Consider the following 24,061-nt stretch of genomic DNA (forward strand, 5'->3'; position numbering starts at 1 on the left):
AGTTCTTGGTGAAAATGAAAAATGTGTCTTTTATTTTTACTCAAATTTTTTGGCCAACCCAATATATATATACAATGTAATACTACTCAGCCATTAAAAAGAATGAAATTTTGCCATTTGCAGCAACATGGATGGACCTGGAGGGTATTATGCTTAGTGAAATAAGTCAGAGAAAGACAAATACTCTATATTATTACTTATATGTGCAATCTAAAAAATAAGACAAATGAATGAATATAAGAAAACAGAAACAGACTCACATATATAGAGAACAAACTAATGATTACAAGTGGGGAAAGGGAAGGAGGGAAGGGAACCATAAAGGTAGGGGATTAAAAAGTGGAAAATACTATGCATAAAATAAATGGCTACAAAGATATATTTTACAGCACAGGGACTATAGCCAGTATTTTATAATAACTTTAAATGGAGTATAATCTATAAAAATATTGAATCACCATACTGTACACCTGAAACTAATATAATATTGTAAACCAACTATACATCAATAAAAAATAATAACAGTGATAACAAATGAAATCAGCATGAAACTCTTAGGTAGGGAAGGGGATAAATAAAGGACTGGAACATTGGGTGAATGCAAATGAAAGACACATATCACAAAAGTAAATACCTATGGAAATAGAAAAGAAAATCATAAAAATAGTTCTTCATAGACATTGTTGTATATGAAAAAAACCCCAACAAATACTACAGAACTTTCAAAGATGAAATTACACAAAATCAAGAGATGAGATTGGACCAGCAAGCTTTTAAAAAGACAACTTGTAAGAGAAAAACAGATACATTTAGAGAAGAAAGCCACACTGAAAGCAACAACAAAAAATTACAACCTATGTGATTAAAAACTTTTCAGTTAGAATAGAGAAAATCACATAAAATGGCATTCAGAGTAATCATATAGCAAAATGGTAGATATAAATCCAATGAAATGAAATAATTGTACTCTATAAAAAATGATCAAAGATTCCATTTAAAATCAGAGATTGTCAGGGGGAGGGGCAATATAGGGGTAGGGGGAAAAGTGTTATTATGAGATTATATGAAATCATATGTGTAAAAATTTTTGAAATTTGTAAAACACTATAGAATTTAAAGAATCTTGCATTTAATAAAAAAAGAAAAAAAATCAGATTGTCAGACTATAAAAAAGTAAGATTCAACTAGTATATGCTTTCTATAAAAGATTCATTTTAAGACAGAAACTGGAATAAATATGAAAACATATACCATGAAAACCATAAGCACAAGAAAATTATGCTATATCCCATGCTATTGTCATGACTATATTAACATTAAAAAAATAGATTTTGAAGAGATAAAGGGAACCAGAGATAAAGGGAACATGTCATGGTAGAAGAAACAAACCATTGAGAAGACATGAAAATCACAATGTACATGCACCTAATAACAGAACTTCAAACTACATGGAGGAAAAACAGATAGAACTAAAGGAAGAAATAGAAAAACACAGCTTCATAACTGGAAGCTCTAATAACATTCTGTCAGTAATTGATAGACCAAGTAGTCAAAAAAATCAAACAGGTTAGAGAATATTTGAATAATACTATCAACCATCTTACTTTACTTGATGTTAATAAACATTTAACCTAACAAGTGGCACAAATATGGTCTTTTCCAGTACACAAAGGATGTTCATCAGACTAAAACATATGCTGGGCCAAGAAAAAAATTCTCAATAAATATCAAGAAAACAAATATTTCAGAGTAAGTTTTCTTAACACCACAGAATTAAATAGAAGTGGCTAAAACTAATATTCCTAGAAAAGCTGCAAATACCTGTAAACAACATACTCCTAAAGAACTCATACATTAAAAAAGAAATAAGAAAATAGATAATTAGAAAAGATTCGAATTAGAAAATATCAGAATTTCTAGGAAATAGCTAAAGTCATGAAAATTTATAACTCTAAATGCTTATATTAGAAAAGAAGAAAAGTGTTCCCTTTATAACTCTAAATGCTTATATTAGAAAAGAAGAAAAGTGTAAGTCAATGACCTACTATTTCACCTTAAGAAGTTAGAAGAGTAGTAAATCAAACCCAAATGAGGTAGAAGGAAAAATAAAATCAAATCAGAAAGGCAGAAGTCAATGAAATAGAGAAAATAGCTACAGTAGAGAAATATCAACAAAGCCATGAGTCAGTTCTTAGAAAAAATTAATTAAATTGATAAACTCCTAGAAAGATGTCCTCCCCCAAAAGGGAAAGAACACAAATTGCCAATAATAGTGATGAAAGAATAAACAAGAGTCAGATTCTAGATATAAAAAAAAATTAGGGATAAGCTACAATGAAACAACTTTACACCAAAAAAATTTGACTCTGTAGTTAAGATAAATTCCTTAGAAAAACAAATTACCAATGTTGACACCAATGTTTAATGATCCTAAATCTATCAAAGAAATTGAAATCACAAAGAAAGCACCAGATCCAGATGGTTTCTCCAGTGAATTTTTCCACAATTTTAAGAAAAATAATTTATCAAAATTATTACAGAAATTATAGAAAAGGAACACTCATGTATGAGTCCAAGGTCATCTTTATACAAAAACTGTCAAGGATACCAAAGGAAAAAAATCACAGACCATTCTTTTTCATAATAATAGATGCAGAAATTCTAAACAACTTATTAGAAAACTGAATACAACAATATAGGAAAAGGAGCTTACTCCAGAATATAAATTTGGCTTAATAGAAAATAAATGAACAAAAGGAGAAAATTCATGGTATAATCTCAATAGATGCAAAAAAGCATTTACAAAATTCAACATTTATATAATAATAAAAAATTCTTTTAATCTTTGAAAGATTATCTACAAAAAAATCTACCAAATATTCTACCTAATAATAAATTACTGAAACTTTTTCTCCTAAGGTTGAGAATGAGATATGGATGCCTGTTATCATCATTTTAGTACTGCTAGACATTGCACTGGTAGCCTTAAGTGTTGATAAAAAGGACAGAAAAAAAAAGAGAAATACAAGTTGCAAATATTGGAATGGAAGAAATAAAACTGTAATTATTCAGAGTCAATTTGATTGGCTATATAGAAAGTCTGAAAAAATCTACAGAAAAATTATTTTAACTAATAAATATCTAGAAATAGATATAGTAAAATATGTACAAGACCGCCACACCAAAAAAAGAAATCACAATAATAGTAAGAGTAATTAAAGAAGATTTAATATACGCAAGTCTATACCATGGTCACAGTTTGGAAGATTTAGTATTGTAAAAATATCAATTGTCATTCAGTTGATCCATAGATTTAATTTATAGAACTGAGTGAAAATTGACAAGTTGATGATAAAATTTATATGGAAATGTAAAGGCCCAAGAATAGCCAAGGCATTCTTGGAGAAGAACAAAGCTGGAAGTTACAATGTTAGATATCAAGATATATTATAAATCTGTAATAATTAGGAAAATAGGGTAATAAGGCAAAGAAGTAGAAACAGACCAATAAAACAAAATTGAGGGTAAAGAAAACATCATTTCTTTTATGATCTAGATGTCTATTTAATGCATCGCTAAAAAGATGCTTTTTCAATAAATGGTGCTGGGGAAATTGAATATTCATATTAAAAAGTGAATCATGATCACTACCTCACTTAATACACAAAAAATATAGTCAAAAGGTAAACGTTAAAACAATAAAGCTTTGGGGCTTCCCTGGTGGCACAGTGGTTGAGGATCCGCCTGCCGATGCAGAGGACACGGGTTCGTGTCCCAGCCTGGGAGGATCCCACATGCCGCAGAGTGGCTGGGCCCGTGAGCCATCGCCGCTGAGTCTGTGCGCCCGGAGCCTGCGCTCTGCAATGGGAGAGACCACAACAGTGAGAGGCCCGCATACCGCAAACCAAAGAAACAAACAAACAAAAAACAATAAATCTTTTTAGAAGAAATCATAGGAGAATATCTTCATGACTCTGGAAAATATCTTCATGACATTATCTCCTACGGTAGGCAAATAAATACAAAAAAACATTAACCATAGAGAAAAAATAATAAATTAGACTACATTATAATTAAGAACTTCTTTTCATGAAAAGACATCATTAGAAGAGTAAAAAAGAGTAGAATATATTTGAACTATGTATATATTCAACAAATGATTACTATCCAGAATATATATAAATAACAGCTTTGTTCTTCTCCAGAACATCAAAAAATCAATATGAAAAATGCATACAATAGAAGGAAAAGTGTGCAAAATGCCTGGAGACACTTTACAAAAGAGAACATCCAAGTGGCCGCTAAACATATAAACTGCATTCATTTTTCAATAAAGCTCAAATTATAACTATAATGTAATATATCTTTACACCCACCAGAATGGATAAAATAAAAAAAAAAATTTTAATGGAGCAACTGGAGCTATCATACATTGCTGATGGGAGTGTAAATTCATAATAGAACTTTGAAAATTTGTTTGACAAAATTGACTAAAACTGAGCATATACATATAGTATACCTACCTAGCAATTGCACCCCTAGGTATAAACCCAAGCAAAAGGTATGAATCAAACGTTCACCAAAAGACACATAACAACAATGTTTACGGCAACTCTCTATATAATAACCTCAAACTTGAAACAACCTGATGTCCATCTATCATAGGATGGATAACTAAATATTGGTATATTCATACAATAGAAAACTAATGAAAAAGAATGAACAATCTACAACTATAAGAATAAGAAAGATGAATCTCACAAATAAAATATTGAATAAAATAAGCCAGTTACAAACTACTACATAGTGTATGATTCAATTGATACTCAGTTTAATCCAGGAAACTACCTAGGGAATTAAAAGTGAGGGTAGTGGTTATGCTTGATATGATGGAGGAGAGGATGGAAGGGGACAGGTGTCAGTCTGAGCCCTCCAGGAAGCAGATGCTGAGACGGATTAGGATGGCAACAGGTTTCTGAGAGGTAACACTTGAAAAATATAAGTAGGTGGTAGTGTGGTTGAGAAGTGAAAGTCTCTATACCCTGTGTGGCTCTGACACCTGTGTGAGAAAACAGAATTGAGATAAGCTTCAGAGCATAACGCAGATTTGAGAAAGTCTCAGCCAATCCAATGAGAAGCTCCACAAAATGACTGCCGAATAGAAGAGTTCTACATTGGCCAGAAATGGTCAGGCTCTAATAACCCCACTATGTTCAGCTATTGGCTGGGGCTGCCCCAGAAGAACTGAGCCTCAGGGGCCACAGATGCTGAAAAAGCTGCAGCTCAGGGCAGTCAACTCTTTGCACTCCAGGCAGCTGAAGCCAGTCTTTTCTTGAAGATAGATGGGGGCAACACCTCCATGGCTGCAACAGGCAGAAGGGCAGCTTCAGAGCTGCTAAAAATGTAGCTTTTCTTTACTCCAGTTCAGTTTATTCCTCAAGTGAGTTCACCTCATGAAAATGTTTTGAGCTATGTGCTCATGATTTGTGTATTTTCTTAGTATATTTTGCTTTAATAAAAGAATTTGCCTAAAAATTAATCTTTTAATATTTGTCATAATATTTTATTCTTACTTGGGCCAGTTCTGGCTTATGGCCTGTTTTTGTTCAGCCCTGAATCTAAGAGTGGTTTTTAAATTTGTAAAGTGTTGTAAAATACATGTCCCTTCCCCTAAACACACACAAGGATACCTGAGAGAGAACGTGTGTGGCCCACAGCCTAAAATATTTACTATCTGGCTCTCTACACAAAAAGTTTTCCCACTTCTGCTTCAGAGGTTCTTCTAGAACTAACATGTCATGGGGTAAGGAAGTTAATTATCTAAAGTTCAGCATAGCTTTAATTTCTTTTCTTCCAAGTAAAATTCTATTTTGTTTATTTCAAAATGTTATTATAGTATATTAATTTTTGTTCTGTCTATCATTTTATCTGCAAATAAATATTCTATGTCTAGAATAAAGCTAATTTTTAAAAACCAGTAAATTTCTATGTATTGGGATTATGAGTAACTTGAAAAATAATTTTCTTAGGATTTTTCTTAGTTACATGATTTATGTAAAATATGACCATCACATGCCATAGTTTTAGAAGTCAGAATGATATCACACACTCACACACACACACACCCTCTATCTCTCCCTCTCTCTCTCTCACACACACACACAGACACACAAACACACACACACACGCAAAACATTTAATGTAATAAGATATGGATTTTTCTTGGCGATCTTGCTATATGCTGCTTTTCTTAGTCCTGGAGATCCACAGGAAACACAACAACATGTGATGAAATAGTATAATGTGATTTATAAGAAAAATAGTTCATCACATGTTGGGTTTGGTGTGCTGTTTTCTCAGCAAGAAAGAAAGAAATAAGGAGAAATCACATGAACTCTGGGAAGTTGCCACAAACCGCAAATTCATCTCTCACTTTAGAAAGATATTTAAGCTCATCTGACACCATGTGATTCTTTCTTGCCAAACACTTTTGATCATACTCAAATTGAGTTCACAGAAGCTCTTTGTGGTCCTGATTAAAACACACAGAAATGTAAAAGGTCTAGTGGAGCCACAAGTAAGGGACCTTCCCTATGACTATTTTTTTTAATAAATAAATAAATAAATTTATTTATTTATTTGGCTGCTTTGGGTCTTTGTGTGGGCTTTCTCTAGTTGCAGCGAGCAGGGGCTACTCTTCGCTGTGGTACGTGTGCTTCCCATTGCGGTGGCTTCTCTTGTTGAGGAGCGTGGGCTTTAGGTGTGGGGGCTTCAGAAGTCGTGGCACATGGGCTCAGTAGTTGTGGCTCGTGGGTTCTAGAGAGCAGGTTCAGTAATTGTGGCGCACGGGCTTAGTTGTTCTGTGGTGTGTGGGATCTTCCCGAACCAGGGCTCGAACCCGTGTCACCTGCATTGGCAGGCAGATTCTTAACCACTGTGCGACCAGGGAAGTCCCCCTATGACTTTCTTGTGACCTCTCATCTACAGAGAATTTACCATTGACTTGACAGAACTTTACTTCTCACTTCTTCCAAACCTCTTTTCTTTACAAAGGGCATAGTAGAAAAACAAATATTAACCACATAGTCAAAAATCTTTGTGTTAAAATATTTTCTGTTTGTCCCTGAGAAAATTAGGCATTACTACTAGGTCTCCATTCCTCTTTTATAAAATGAAATGAAAGGGCTTAAGGGATCTGTATTCATTTTCTACTGCTGTGTAACCAGTTACCTACTACAAACATAGGAACTTAAACACAACATAAAGTTAATATCTCTTCCTTTCTATAGCTCACACATGACTGGGTTCTCCGTTCAGGGTCTCACCCGGTAAAACCCAGGTGTCAGCTATATCTATGGGTTTTCATCTGTGGTTCAGGCTCCTCTTCAAAGCACATGGGCTGTTGGAAGAATTTATGTCCTTGCTGTTGTTGAACTGAGTCTTTCGTTTTCCTATTACTGTAGGTGTAGGACCACACTTAATACCTAGAAGCTGCCACATTCCCTGCCACATGTTCCCTTCATCTGCAAAGCCAGCAACAGAAGAATCTCCCTCACATCAAATCCCTCTCTTGCTTCAAATCCTCTGTGTCTGATCTCTAGACTCATGCTATTTAAGGGGTTCATGTGATTAGGTCTGGCTCACCCAGATAATCTTTCTTAAAGTCAGTGGTGCTACTTAACATAATGTAATTATGTAAATAAAATCTACAAGATTCACAGTCCCAGGGATAATGTACAAAAATGTACACCGGGGTAGGGATCTCAGAGGCCGTTTTAGAATTCTGCCTACTTGGGTTGTTTTAAGGGTTAAATAAGATAACATGGAAAAACATTTATCTGAATATCTGGACCTTAATAGGGGCCTAATAAACTGATTTATTCTGAATAAGATATTTTGGGGAGAGGAAATACAAGTGAACTGCTAACTAGTCATCTACTCAGATACCATAAGAAATCACCACTTGTGTCGATCAGTAATAATAATATATAGACAATTTCATATGGTTCTATTTACCATATCTGCTCAACATCACATTTCACAAAACATTGAAGAAGCACCTCTACACTGATTTTTAGTCAACAGTTCATTCATTCTCTTCTTTCATTCATTCATTGGGGCAATTTAGAGCATACAGAAAGGAACAAGATAACCATACCTAACTCTTTTAAAACTTTAGGATCTAGTGGGATTTGAGTCCTCATAGACTTTAGCAGTGCAGTTGATATTAAACAAAGCTGCTTCTGACAGAGCTAAAAGAAGCAACACATATAGCAATTTCATGTGTCTAACCTCACATTGTTTATAATTCTATGACAAAAACGAATGGAAACGATAAATTTAGAAGAAGCTCTGTTCTACACAGGCTCTGTGACAAATGGGGTTTGCAGTCTTGGCAAGCAGCCCCAAGGGTTTCCAGAGTTAGCTGTCATCTTACTTTGGAAATACCTTTCTTAGTTTCTCAGCAACAGTTAATATATGACAAACGCTCCTAGTGTCTCCTTCCTTGGCTTCAAATAAAATATCATAAGCATATTTAAACATCTATCTTCTTCTGGCTTCAAAAAGTCCTCTTTCACATGAGCACCTAATTCATGGCTCAGTGTCCCTTAAAAGAGTATCCCAAGGAGAGTTTTCCAAACTTCCCTGGAAACCTAAAAGCTTCCTTGGTAACATGATTCAGAATTCTGTCCTTTCCCAGTTTGTTTTCCATTACTTCATTGGTCAGAATGTGGGCAATTTGGGCTGCAGATATGGTCTCCTTTCTGCTTTGCTGATGGCAACTTGAGTTATACTGTAAAGTAAAGACAGCTCCCAAATCATTATTAACTTCATTGTGTTGCTATCATTACAATAACAAAACATATGATAGAAGATATCTCAGACACAATCTTATGTAACCCCCATCGTACTTTGAATTCTTTTTCATTGTTATAATTAACATACAATATTATATTAGTTTGAAGTGTCAAACTTTGAATTCTTATTACAATATCCTCCAGCAGTTGCTACTCAATCTCTTTTAGAACACTGAAATAGAAAGAGAATTTGCTTGCAAAGGAGTATTGCTCACACTTTTTATTCTTTTTGTCCAAGCTGAAAAAAATACTGCATTACAATCATCATTGCTGAACTTACAGTCTTTTGTGTTAGTTGCGGATTAGCAAGAATAGACTCCCCTACCCTCCCCAGATACACACAGATTAAACTCCAAACTTAATTAGCCAAGGACACAAATAATTAACAGAAGCAAAATGGACCAAACAAGTTAGAAACAGACGTAATTTATCTTGATATGACTTTTCCTGGGCCTCCAGTTCCCCCCAAAAAGGCAGAAACTGGTAACACTTTGAACAGAGTAGAATAATGCCTGATCTGAGAAAACAGTCTGATTTTTCTCACCACAAGCCTTTTTTATACTCGGGGTTTAACAACTGCTATAGGTGGAATAATGAAGCCCCCCACATCCAGAACCTGAGACTGTGCTAAGTTTCCTGGAAAAATGGGAATGAAGATCACAAATGTAATTAAGTTAGCTAATCAGTTGAAGTTAACATGAGATTATTGTGGGTCATCCAAGTGAGCCCGGCATAATCCCAAGTGTCCTTTAAAGCAGAAGAGGGAGCAGAAGAGGAAGTTGGAGTGATGTGAGAAGAAATCGATTAGCCTTTGCTGGCTTTAAAGATGGAGAGAGGGGGTCATCAGCCAAAGAATATAGGTGGCCTTTCGAACCTGGAAAAGGCAAGGGAACACATTCCCCCCTTAAACCTTGAAAAAGGAATGCAGCCCTGCAACACTTTGGTTTTAGTCCAGGCATTAGTTTTAACAGTGACTTGGCTTTAACTCCTGTTGGACCTCTAACCTACAGAACCATAGGATAATAAATTCGTGCTATTGTAAGCCGCCAAATTTGTGGTCATTTATTACAGTAGCAAATGGAAAACTAATACACCTCAGTTAAGTTGGTTTTAGACTCTGAAATGAGGACTTACGTAAAGTGTTTTATTAGGAAGTGTTCCCAGGAAAAATTGCTTCCGGGAGTAGGAAAGAGGAATCAGGAAGGAAAGGAGGCCACGCAAGGAAACCATAGCAAGCTAAGTCCCAGGAAAAGACTTTGGCTCAATTCCACAAGGGAGCTCTGGAGACAGTGTGGGTCATTTCTCAACATCATCCTAGATCAGAAGCTAACAGGACTGAGTTATTAGTTCCTCTCTGACCAGACATTGCTTACACATTGCCCATGGTGGTGAGGCAAGAGGAGTAGCGCCCAGGCATTGGAGATCTCTGTGCAGGTAAGAAAGGGGAATCTGAAGGTCTGAGAGCGTCCGTCTACCAAGAGACATAGGTGCTGGCTGTTAGAAATAAAAGCTGACTGCAGCCTTGTGTATATGAAATGGTAGAGAGCAAGGCTACATACCACCCAGAGGAAGAAGGCAGAATCAGCGTTCAAATGACCCTGAAACGTACCTTTGCCTCTTCAGAGATCTGCGTAATTCTAATAATCTAATCATCATCAGAGAGTATGAGTACCTACTGTGTTCCAGGAATAGTGTCTGAGAATCTAAGATATATAACACAGTTCTCAGACTTCAGGGGCTATAAAATTTTTAAAAATGTCTATGAATTATCAGGTTGGATCAGAACAATCCCATTTTATACTCTGCCTGTCATTGCCTTAAAAGCATGATACTACAAAACTCCAAATTTCTATGAACATCCCCTGACCATCCCCACACTGCAATTCTCTTTATTAATTATTTATAAATGATTCTCTCACATCAGGAGAATTAGCGGCATCTCTTTTCTAATGGACATCATCTTTAAGATTATGTGATCAAAACTGATTGTCTCCCTCTGTAAATCTGCTTCTTTTCCCAACATCTCTTTCTTTATTAACGACATCACTGTTATTCTGGCCTCCAAGTTAAATTGATCAACTTTGACTTCTTCTTATATCCTGAATCAAGTTTGTCATTGTCTTTTTTTTTAACATCTTTATTGGTGTATAATTGCTTTACAATGGTGTGTTAGTTTTCTACTGTATAACAAAGTGAATCAGCTATATGTATACATGTATCCCCATATCCCCTCCCTCTTGAGTCTTCCTCCCACCCCTCTACGTGGTCACAAAGCACCGAGCTGATCTCCCTGTGCCATGCAGCTGCTTCCCACTAGCTATCTATTTTACATTTGGTAGTGTATATATGTCAATGCTACTCTCTTACTTCGTCCCAGCTTACACTTCCCCCACCCTGTGTCCTCTAGTCCATTCTCTAAGTCTGTGTCTTAATTCCTGTCCTGCCCTTAGGTTCATTAGAACCATTTTTTTTTTTTTTTTTAGATTCCATACATATGTGTTAGCATATGGTATTTGTTTTTCTCTTTCTGACTTACTTCACTCTGTATGACAGACTCGAGGTCCATCCACCTCACTACAAATAACTCAATTTTGTTTCAATTTATGGCTGATAAATATTCCATTGCATATATGTGCCACATCTTCTTTATCCATTCATCTGTCGATAGACACTTAGGTTGCTTCCATGTCCTGGCTAATGGAAATAGTGTTGCAATGGTCCTGGCTATTGGAAATAGTGTTGCAATGAACATTGTGGTACATGTCTCTTTTTGAATTATGGTTTTCTCAGGATATATGCCCAGTAGTGGGATTGCTGGGTCGTATGGTAGTTCTATTTTTAGTTTTTTAAGGAACCTCCATATTGTTCTCCATAGTGGCTGTATCAACTTACATTCCCACCAACAGTGCAAGAAGGTTCCCTTTTCTCCACACCCTCTCCAGCATTTGTTGTTGGTAGATATTTTGATGATGGCCATTCTGACTGGTGTGAGGTGATACCTCATTTTAGCTTTGATTTGCATTTCTCTAATGATTAACGATGTTGAGCATCCTCTCATGTGTTTGTTGGCAATCTGTATGTCTGTTTTGGAGAAATGTCTATTTAGATCTTCTGCCCATTTTTTGATTGGGTTGTTTGTTTTTTTGATATTGAGCTGCTTGTATATTTTGGAGATTAATCCTTTGTCCATTGCTTTGTTTGCAAATATTTTCTCCCATTCTGAGAGTTGTCTTTTCATTTTGTTAATGTTTTCTGTTGCTGTGCAAAAGGTTTTAAGTTTCATTAGGTCCCATTTGTTTATTTTTGTTTTTATTTCCATTTCTCTAGGAGGTGGGTCAAAAAGGATCTTGCTGTGATTTATGTCAAAGAGTGTTCTTCCTATGTTTTCCTCTAAGAGTTATAGTGTCTGGCCTTACGTTTAGGTCTTAAATCCATTTTGAGTTTATTTTTGTGTATGGTATTAGGAAGTGTTCTAATTTCATTCTTTTACATGTAGCTGTCCAGTTTTCCCAGCACCACTTATTGAAGAGGCTGTCTTTTCTCCATTGTATATTCTTGTCTCCTTTGTCAAAGACCATATGTGCATGGGTTTATCTCTGGGCTTTCTATCCTGTTCCATTTATCTATATTTCTGTTTTTGTGCCAGTACCACACTGTCTTGATTATTGTAGCTTTGTAGGATAGTCTGAAGTCAGGGAGCCTGATTCCTCCAGCTCCATTTATCTTTCTCAAGTTTGCTTTGGCTATTTGGGGTCTTTTGTGTTTCCATACAAATTGTGAAATTTTTTGTTCTAGTTCTGTGAAAAATGCCATTGGCAGTTTGATCGGGATTGCACTGAATCTGTAGATTGCTTTGGGTAGTATAGCACTCTCACCACTATTATTCAATGTAGTTTTGGAAGTTTTAGCCACAGCTATCAGAGACAAAAAAGAAATAAAAGGAATCCAAATTGGAAAAGAAGTAAAACTGTCACTGTTTGCAGATGACATGATACTATACGCAAAGAATCCTAAAGATGCTACCAGAAAACTATTAGAGCTAATCAATGAATTTGGTAAAGTAGCAGGATACAAAATTAATGCACAGAAATCTCTTGCATTCCTATACACTTATGATGAAAAACCTGAAAGAGAAATTAAGGAAACACTCCCATTTACCATTGCAACAAAAAGAATAAAATACCTAGGTATAAACCTACCTAAGAAGACAAAAGACCTGTGTCCAGAAAACTTAAGACACTGATGAAAGAAATTAAAGATGATACAAACAGATGGAGAGATATACCATGTTCTTGGATTGGAAGAATCAACATTGTGAAAATGACTATACTACCCAAACTGCCTCTTATTTGTCTAGGAAATGTTAATAATTAATATTATTTATAAAATAATGAAATGATTATTAATTAACATTATTGATGTAAAAAATACAAACTATCACTCAAGCCAAGTGGCAAAATGTCTAAGATATAAGATGAAAAAAATCACTAATGAAACACTTGAAGCAGAAGCTAGTAGAGAATGTAGTGGGTACTATTTTCCTAAGACCTAATGTAGTTTGGAGAGCTTTCTATCAAAAGAGCAGATAAGCAAATAAAAGTTAATTTCAAAATAGGTTCTCTTTTTTTTACACAAATTGATTGAATATCCTGATGGGATTCCACAACTATCCTTCTTTAAGTCCTCTTTTCTCACATACTTCTCCTAACTCCCCATCTTCAGCTCCCCTGAGAAATGCGGCAGAGGGGCCCCTTGTTGATCCTTGGCTCCTGCCTCCTGACCTTTTCTCTCTTTTCTTTCCCTCTTGCATCGCAAAAGCACACCAGTGCAGGAAATACCTGAGATTTCAGGAGAGGGTAAGAAACAGCGCATGTAAAGTCAGTATCACATTCAGCAAAGAGGAATTATGGGAAACGCCAAGAATATTCATCATTTGCCACTTCTGGATGTATTGATTTGTTTCTGTGGATTCAAGTTAGCATCTGGATTCGTTTCCTTAGCCCAGCTAAGCTGTGTTCCCACCTACCTCCTTTGTGCTGTTAATGGAAAATATATTACTTTTCTATGAGTCATAGGCTCAGAAATCCATTATATACATATTGTTTTGTCTTATATAATTGATTTTTAAATTAGTTAAGAGAAGAAAAGATAAGAAATATACATTTATCTTCTCTTTCACAATTACATAATTTCCTTTATAGTGTTCTTTGTTTTCTTGTGTGGATTTGCAAAAATGAGATCATTTGCTTTTAGCCTGAAAAACTACCTGCAGTATTTTTCAAAGATGGGACTGTGAATAATACCTTCTTTCACTTTTGGTTTACCTTTTAATGTCTTTTTTCTACTTTCAATTTTGGACAATAGCTTTGCTGCATGTAGGATTCTTGGTTGACGGTTTTGACTTTGAGCACATTGGAAATGTTAGCCCACTGCTGTCTGACCTCCATTATTTCTGATGAGAATTTACTGTTTATTTTCTTGGGATTCCCTATAAGCAATGAGTCATTTTCCTCTTCCTGCTTTCAAGATTTACTCCATACCTTTGGCTTTCACCATTTTTACTATGACTTGTCTATTTATGGATCTCTTTGCATTTATCCTATGAGCTTGTTGAGCTTCCTTGATGTGTAATGTCTTCCAATATATTTGGCAAGTTATTTCTTCAAACACATTTTTTTGCTCTTGTCTCTGTCTCCTTTCCTGGTATTCACATTGCGTGTGTGTTGGTGTACTTATACTGTCTCATATTTCTCTGAGTGTCTGTTTATTTTTCTTTATTCTTTTTTTCTCTCTGCTTTTCAGATTGTACAATCTCTATCAATCTATTTTAAATTTTGCTAATTATTTTTTCTGCTTGTTCAAGTCTACTGCTGATCCCCTCCAATGAATTTTTCATTTCAGTTATTGAAACTTTCAACTCCAGAATTTCCACTTAGTTCCTTTTATCATTTATAGCTCCTTATTGATACTCTCCACTTGTTGCAACATTGTCATTATACCTTTCACTATGTCTTTAATCATAGTTTCCTTAAACATATTTATAATGCTACTTTTAAGTATTTATCTATTAAATCTGACATCTGGTCACTTACAGTCTGTTTTTTTCCCAATGTATGGATCCTATGTTCTTGCTGCTTTGCATAATGTTTTTGTTGGAAATGACATTATAGATAATACATTGAAGCAATTCTAGTACTGTTCCCTCCCCTCCAGGGCTTGTTATTGTTATTGACTGTACTATTTTTGTGAAGTATATCACCCATCTCACCGCCACCCACAACTCCATGAAGTCTCTGATGCTGTTCATCAAAACACACAGCCTTGGATAGCCCACATCACCCTCAGATGACCGTGATCTGGCAGGACATACTTTGACTGTCTCTTTCCCTGCCTACACCTACCTGTTAAACTGCAATAATTTCCAGCTAATTGCTTTATTGTTTTCAACAACGTCCTGGGCATGAATTGTTTAACAGACCAATCTAGTGAAATTTAGGCTGCTTTGAAGGGGCAGCTCCTAAGATCAGCACTTGAGATTTGCTCTGACCCAAGGAGTGCTCTTCCCAACTGTCTCTTTCCCTGGCTCTCCCTGGCAAACAGCTAGCCAACAATTTTGCCTATATTCCCAATGAATCTACCAATCTCTTATCAAATGTTTGTTCCCACAACCCCTGCTGGTTTGGAGAACTCCCCGAGGTTCAAATTTTTCCACACTCTGTTGCAAATGAAGTCATTCTTTTGGGAAAAGATTCAGAGCTTTCTAACATAGAGCCTGATTCTCCTTTCAGGCAAAATATATTAGCCAGGGTTCTGGTGCTAGGTGTGAGGACAATGGTGAGACATACAGCTTTGGAGCAGAGTGCTGAGTGCAAACTGTAGCCTCAGGTTTTCTCAGCTTGCCTCTCTCATCATGGAACCTCCACCTTACATGCAAGGAAAAGGACAAGCTTCTGTATTCTCAGTGGTGCTGTACCCGAGGTAGAGTCTCTGTCCCATGAGTGGGGGCTGAGTAGAAGAAAGGAGCTCCCACCTGTCAGTCACACTTGCTCAGAACTTAGGTTCAGCAAGAGACAACAAGGAGCAGGGTGGGAAATGCTGTTGTCCTGCCCCTCCTAGGAAAATAGCCCTCTGACTTGGAGCTAGAATGAGAGGGAGTCTTGCGTTCTTGGTTATATAAGTCTGGAGTGGAGTTTCTATCTTGCTAAGATTCGAGAGAAAAGAAGGGAGTGGATCTTGGTTCAAATAACATTGACTCTTGCTGCTCTTGCCAAGTTTTAGTAGATTGTCTTGAATGAATACTTTTGCATTTACTGTATGCCCTTAGATCCATTTCCAGAGGCTTTAAATGGCTGGGTTTTTTTTTTTTTTTTAACATTTTTTATTGGTTTCTCTGGGAAGCAGGTTCGCGGAGCTCTCCACACTGTCATACTGGAGGTAGAGCCCTCCACATTGCCTTATTTTATTTTTGAAAACTTTGAAATACTTTGAAAATAAAACCTCTGTGAATTAAATATTATTGTCTTTATTTTATAGATAAAGAAATTATTCTTATTCCACATCACAGTTCATTGATGAGAGAGGATTTGAATCGAGTCCTTACAAATGCAGACTCCAAAGCTCCCTCTCTTAGTATATTACACTAACTAATTTAATAGCAAAGAAGGGATATAGAAGAGAAATGATTACTTCAGGGAAACAGATTTTGAAGTACAGAGACTTATTATATTAAACATCTTAGTGAGCAGTTGCTTTGAGTACTGAGGGACTATCTGGTAATAAAGATTACTTAATAGGTTTGTTGCCGAATTAATACAAAAATGAATTGCGGTGAGGGAAATTTTACTGGCTTTGCCCTTTCCATTTTTAATTTCACTTGATGACCATTTTAAGATAAGATATGACAATTTTGTAGATTATGAGAAGAAATTTTAGGTAGAAACACTGGAAGTAAATAATCTGAAAGACAAGAGTATACAGGTAAAAAATCAAGTCTAAGAGCAATTAAGTCATTAAGAGCATTCATAGGTTTTATAGCAACCTCTGATATTTCAAGACAATAGCAAGCACGTGAATAAATAAGCAACCAGCTTGCGAGCACTACGTAACTGCTTAAACCTTGACTACCTTTTATTATTTGCAAACTCTCATGAATTAAACAATAAAACAATAATCATTAAACAATGATTATTTTAATTAATGTATAATTATAACTGTTATGTTTTCTAGATAATTATGACATATAATATATATATTATCCATAATCTATTTTATGTAATAAAACATATAATAATATATAATTATGATCAGTATTATAAAGCATACATTCTGTGCTAAGGTTATTGCATACTGTAAATTTTGCTAAAATTGTATTTTAATTAATAATTCAAATAGCTATAATAAATATATTTGGTTTTACTTTCAGCGTTTATTTATTCTGAGGAATGTTTTTAAAGTATGAAAGGTTTTTTAAAGATTTTTATTTTTAAGAAACTTTATACCTTTATATGGATGAGGTCTACATGCTTAGCAACTTATAGTAAATGGCATCATGCAATCTGATAGCAGTTACTGAAATTACTGGCATTATAGTTAGGACAGTTTATCCAAATATGATGCTCAGACCATCTGCAAGAGAAAGTCCTAAAATCCTCCTTACAAATATAATCTCTAAGCCCCACGCTGCACCCTTCAGATCAGAATCTCTGGCAATATGGCCCAGGAATCCAGAGTTTTAATCATGCACTCCCCAGGTGATTCTTACACGTATGAATACTCAAGAACCATGGAGCAAACAAACCAAATCCTAATAAATGTACCCTAAACATCCAACCTATTCCCCAAATGTTAAATATCATACAGGGATAACGTAAAAAGCCTCAGAAGGAGATAAAAGAGCAATCAGAGAGGTAAAGGGGTAATTACTGATAAAAAGTTTCTTTGCCAGTATTCAGAGTTAATATGTAAAAGACTACATAAGTGAAGTAGAATATAGAAATGGAAAAGAGCTTTTATTTGGTATAAATACACTATAAACCACATACATAATCAGAACAAATAAAAAATACATTTAATGTGTGAACAAGAATAATTATAGTCCCTCAATCAGTCTTGGCATATGATACGGTAGTTTAAGTTTGATATTTCTGTTTTGACAGTAGATGTATAAAGGAGATGAAAGGCAAAAAAAACACAACTGATTTCTCCTTTTTTATGTTAGGTTAAGTGGGTAATGGCATATGGAAGAACTAGAATTTAATCAAAAGTCATTTAAAGGAAAGTGCTGGAATTATTCACTTTTTACAGGTACTAATTATATTTTCACTCATGCTTCTCAGTATTTCAAAATAAAATTGCTCTTCATTTTTATGCCAAAACATCTTTACAAAAATTGTTACAGATTATTTCCAATACCTTTTGCTCAGCCATTTGGCATCATCACTATTCAGGCAACAGTGTTCATATGGTAATAGTTAAATTTGCTTTTCACTAGGGCCCTCTCATCCAAAGTTTTCATTTCCAGCCTGCACATGCTGAACTCTAGAAAGTGTTTTAATTATTTTATTTAAATGTGGGTACTTCTAATTCAATCAATATCAGATATGTTGCCTGCTTAAGGAGTGGACCTTACTCTACAAATATAAGATTCTTTAGATCCTATTTATCAGGCTACAGTTAGTCAGCAAGGCTTGGGTTTGAGTTTCAACTCTGCCTCTTCTTAGCTGCATGCCAAGAGTGTTAACCTCTTTGAAACTCACTTTCATCATCTTGGTTTGTGACCCCCGGAGTTTCCCAGATGAAATTTGAAACTGGCCCCCATCCATGGAGGGCAAGGAGAGACTGAAGAAAGAGGCAGACCACTCTATATTGGTAGGTGGTAGGTTTAAGAAGCAAGGGAACTTACATGAAGACTTGTCTTGCACGGCCACAAGAAGAGTAAATTTCCGCACCCGCCTGCCAGAATCTTAAAAACATACAGAGGTCTTAATAGGGTTCAGTCACATATACTGTCCAGATGGTCTTAACAACACACTGCTCTCTCAAGGGTCCATCCTTGAAATTGGCTCCCGCTGTGGGAATGATGGGCAGAACATACATTCTGAGGACAGGGGAGGGGATGGGGAACGTCTGATTGCCCAGGTGCAGCTCGAGGGTCAACCGGCAGTCACGTCTTCTCGATGGCCACTTTCAACACCTCATCTCTAAAATGAAATAACACTTACTCTGCATCAGTGTCAAGATTTAAAGGAGTTGATCGAGCGCAGAGCAGAGCGCTTGGCACATACTGATTGGTTATTATTGCTGTCTAACAAATAACCCCAAAACTATAGAAACAAACATTTCACTTTGCTTCTCATGTTACAGATTTAAATTTGAGGAATGCTTGGCTGGGCCATTCGCCCTAAGGGTCTCTGATATGGCTGCACTCAGATGTTGGTTGGGACACAGTCAGACGAAAGTCTGTCAAAGACGGCTCTCAAATGCTGACACTTGGAGTTGATTATAGGCTGGAGGCTTAGCTGTTGACCAGAGTGTCTACTTTTGTAGCATTGTGGTATCAGTATAATCAGACTTACTATATGGTTTCTGACTTCTCTCAGAGTGAGCTTTCCAAGAGAGCCGGGTCGCCAGCTTCATGGTCTTTTCTGACTGGCCTTGAAGTTAGAGAGCTCACATCTACTAAACTCTGTTAATTATAAGAGAGTCTGGCCCAGGTTCAAAGGGAGGGAATTATAAGAGAACCTGGCCCAGGTTCAAAGGGAGGGGACTTTAGACTCCAAATCTTGATGGGGCAAAGTTCAAACAATTGCTCTTAAAATCACCATATAATACTGCAGATTTGAGATATGCATAGGCCATGAAATTTCGGTTAATTTTCTCTCAAGTTTTCCTATTTATATACCAGGTGTATATAATATATTGGAGGTATATATGTATGTATTTATATACTTTACTTATTATATACCTTTATAAATAATTTATACATAAATTCTCCTAATATCTACATCTATTGGTCAGGTATAGATATTAGAAGTATTCACTTACAGGTATCAAGTATTAAAATAGATTATTAAAAGATTGGTATATCTTCCAGAGGATTGATTTTTTAAACATAGGCGTTTAATTATAGACAAAGGCACTAACTAGAAGATGTTAAGATCTCTGGATGTTAAGATGCTAAGATCTGTAGTAATCTAAGCGTTCTATGAAACTACATTCTGAGAAGAAAACATTATAAACAAAGAAACTTCAACTGTGACTTTCAGATATTGCTTTCCAAAAGAGCAAGCTGAAGATACCTTGCAAGGATTCCTACCTTATATCATGTATGTTCTTTTTTGTTCCACCGTATATTAACTTTCAACTTTGATTTGTACCCTAGTGTTCTAACACCCTGATTCTCCATGGAATTGCTAGAGTCATCAATAAACCACAGAGATTGAAAGCAGAGCTACATGTTTCCTTCACGAATGTGATAAATTTCTAGATGGTAATCTAGCTTGCTTGTCTCCCATAAATTCAAAATATGAGCATTCAGATCTGGAGCCTTACCTGCGATACCAGATGACTATGGGGCCAGAGCTGCCCATCGTGAGCTGAGTATTATAAAATCAGCCAGGCCATAAAGTCCAGTGGGCACAGCAACAATCCTGTGTATGAAAGGGAACAAAGTTTTATTTGGTTTCAGACTTGAGCAGGTTCAGAAAGAACAAGCAAATTACATGAAGAGACTCCCCTGAAAACCATCTCTGCTGTACCAATGCCTCTCACTCAGATCATAACCTTCTAGATGTTGACTGCTCTGGCGTATGCTGAGATTCACCACCCAGATCTCCCTTCAGGAACAAAGGACTCATTATCCCACACACTGTAATGACCAGCTCTCAGCTGTCAGCCCTTTTGGGGATTGCCTTAGCTGGATAAAGCTTCCTTTCCTAAGATCACTCCCCTCCTTCAGCAGCCGACATTCAGTGACCACTGGCAGAGGCATATAAATATCTGGTTCTCTTGTCCCGGCTCAGGACAGCTCTCAGGAGTCTCCTGGTCTTCAGTCTTCTCTGCAGGGCTGACGGAGGCACTCCAGAGATACTGCATCACAGCTCCCTTCTCTGCCCAGTTGTGCCTCACCCCTTCTCCTTCCACAGATACTGTCCTCAAGAGCACACTCTAATAATCCCCCTGCACGTTAAATGCCTTTAACCGAGTGTGCATCCTGGGATACCCAACCTGAAACAATTATGATCAACTGACAGAGGAGGAAAAACTCAGGTCTGGTCCATGGATGGGAAGATGTAATACATCAGGACTAGCAGGAAATGTACTGCTGCCACACTGCAGCCTTCCACAGAGGTGTCCTCAAAAGACTGAGGTGAATGAGATTGTCTGTGTTCAAAATTGTGAGCAGTACAGTTTATTGTTTACCATGTGTGGTGGGGATAGTGGTTTGAGTTATGAATACACACTGACGCCTGTGCCTGAAGGAAAAACGATCAATGATCAGAAGCAAGGAAGTCTGGCGAAGAAGCAGGTAGATGGAACTCTGGAAGTGGCCATAGAGTAGGCAAATACTTATGTCTCGCATGAATGCCCCCTGACATGCATTCGTCACAAAAGACGCACTCAACAACCAGCTGGACAAGATGATCCACCCTATTAGTGTCAATCGCCTTGTTTACTCAGCCCAGTGTGGTTGATGCAGCGAGTTGTGAATGATGTGGCCGTCGCGTTAGGGACAGAGGCTGTACACGGACTACCTAGCATGAGTTTTCTTTCATCAAGAATGGTCTAGCTGCTGCCACTACGGAGTGCCCTCCACCAGAAGCAACCACCCCTGAGGAGACTAGCCAACCATCTGATGCCAACGTCCTTACTTTGGGCCTCTTCCACCTTGTACAGTCTTTACCAGACTTGACACCTGGGTTTTCCTTTTATAGCTACAGAGCCTCCTCTGGCACGATTGTTAGAGGATTTACCTAATGCCTGCCTATCGACATGGTATCACATACAGCATTGCCTCACGCTAACAGACTGGTTCTTGTTTTTTACATTTTAAGATGTGCCCTATTACAACTCAGATAGGACGAAACACTGAGCACGTGCTCCTTGGCATCAAGATCTGGTTCTGCGAAGAGAGCGGGTGCAGCGCTGGGGGCGGTCCTTCCTCCTCCCTGGGGCCACTGATGAGGTAGCCCCGTCTTCTGAGGAGGCTCCAGAAGAAACTTCTCTTTGGTCTGGGAGCTGGGTGGCATGTTTTCTCTTCTAGCTCTAATGCCATATTTTCCTCATTTTCACTTTCAGTGATGTCATTGAAACATTCATCTCATTCTGCAGGGGAATGTGTCCACACCCTGTAATAAATTCAGTGTAGAAAGTGTCATCTGTAGGGTCCAGGGAGACTCTTTTCACCATGGAGAACTGCTCAACATCCAAGACACCCTTACAATAAACTCCACGAGGATCGGACAGAAAGGGCGAGCTCATACACCTGCTTTCAGCCTCCTGAAGCTACTGTCTTTAAACACAGGTTCTCACTTTACTCCAGCTACTTCATGGCCCTTGTAGCCCAGTTGGTGCTTTGGATTCTTGGTGAGTAACTACAGTGCTCACTGTCTGAGCTCCAGCGGCAGCACAGACCCACTTCATCTGCCTCCTAGACTTGCTGTGAGGTGCCTGCCCCGAGGCCTGTACACACACTTCGCCCTCTCTCTCTCTCTCTCTCTCTGTGTCTTGTGCTCTCTGTCTAAATTCAAGCAGTCTTTATTCAAAGTTGAAAAACGTACCATACTGCACTATTGCAATTTTTTTCTGGTACAAAACACTTTGAAGCTGGTGAGAGGGCAATAAAAATTTGGTTTTTGAACCCATGACTATAAATTATTCTTGGATTTTGCAAATGCAGAATTTCAAACTGCATTTTCTTTTTCTAAGTTACCTAGACTACTTGAGGTTCCTGAAGCTAAGGAACAGCTAAGAACAGCTAAGGAAGCTAAGAACAGCTGTTCTACAGGAAGAAGAAAGGGGAGGAATAGGTAGCAAACATTAAGGGATTTCCACATACTTCGGGGCATCAGCCTAGCTCTTTCTGTAACCAAAAAAATAGCTCCTCACCAGTGTGGATGGCTCTCTTACTAAAAATCCCTATCCTGCGATAACTATTAACCATCATAACATTTGCATAGTAGTTTGAATTTACAGAATGATTCGCAAAAGGAATCTTGGTACCCTTGTGGGTTTCATCCCTCCCAAAATCATTATTTAGATTACAAAGAAAGCTGCACGTGCATTTATCATATACTTGCCCTCTTCTGTCTGCTTCATCTTGAAAAGAAGAATTCTTTACAGACCAGTTTTACAGCAAAAGAGACATAAGAATGGGTACCTATTCACAGAATGCATTAGACTTATTATGCACCTCATCACTCAGAAGCACTTTGCCTGAGTAGAATAGCTAACGGTAGAATAGAATAGGACTGCCTGGCAAAGGCACCAGTCAGATACGGCATCTTGTGAGGATGGCACGTAGACCTCCAAAATATGTTTTTGATTCTGAACCCTGAGGATAAAAGTCTAGGGTCACTCCACCGGGCACACAACTAGACTGTCTTGCCACATTTAAGGGAAATTCAGAATGGACCGTGGAGGAGAGGAGATACTGATTATGGCTTTAGGATTAGTTACAGCAGTGAGGGCTACAGCTCATTCAACTAACCCTCTTTTCTTAAGTCCTTGCAAGTTTGGCCACTACCTTGAAAGGGACACTGTAAAGGGAATGAAAGAAACCGAGGGGTGGAAGGGATGAAGAGTAGCAGATACCTCTTGGGCTCTACCTCAAATCCTCTCTACATCTTACTCCAGAACTACGGTGGTGACCAGTTCTTTGAAGGCTTCAACCAGCTTCCCACAGGTGCAACCTGACAGCGCTTGACTCAGGCCTGTGTTAATATCTCTCAATTCCTGCCTGGGTTTTTTGCTTTATGTTTGGTTTTGGGTTTGATGCACCTGCATGGGAAGTCTTTAAATACTTATACGTCATTCAAAACTGCAAGGGAGGATCAGTGAGGTTTCCCTTGACAAATGAGGGGCAGAAGCTAAGGATAGATGTTCCTTTTGATACCCAGTTGATCAATTCTGAAACACATACGAGAAAGCTCTTCAGAAGGAACCACAGAACTGAGTGTGGCCAACTCAGTCCCTGCATTGGCTTT

At 37.2% G+C, this 24,061-nt stretch overlaps 1 protein-coding gene across 1 annotated transcript in view; it reads right to left on the bottom strand.

Moving 5' to 3' along the window:
* LOC149749186 (uncharacterized) overlaps positions 1–24,061 on the bottom strand; it is a 52,924-nt gene that overhangs the window by 21,828 nt on the left and 7,035 nt on the right. Inside the window, 3 exon segments of the mRNA XM_089911269.1 lie at positions 18,760–18,819; positions 19,433–19,510; positions 21,925–22,121. Coding sequence (XP_089767395.1) covers positions 18,760–18,819; positions 19,433–19,510; positions 21,925–22,121 — 335 coding nt within the window.

This window comes from Delphinapterus leucas, chromosome 5 (genome assembly GCF_059928025.1).
Source record: "Delphinapterus leucas isolate spDelLeu-1000000601 "Yukka" chromosome 5, BTC_Dleu_Yukka2, whole genome shotgun sequence".
NCBI classification, from domain to species: Eukaryota; Metazoa; Chordata; class Mammalia; order Artiodactyla; family Monodontidae; genus Delphinapterus; species Delphinapterus leucas.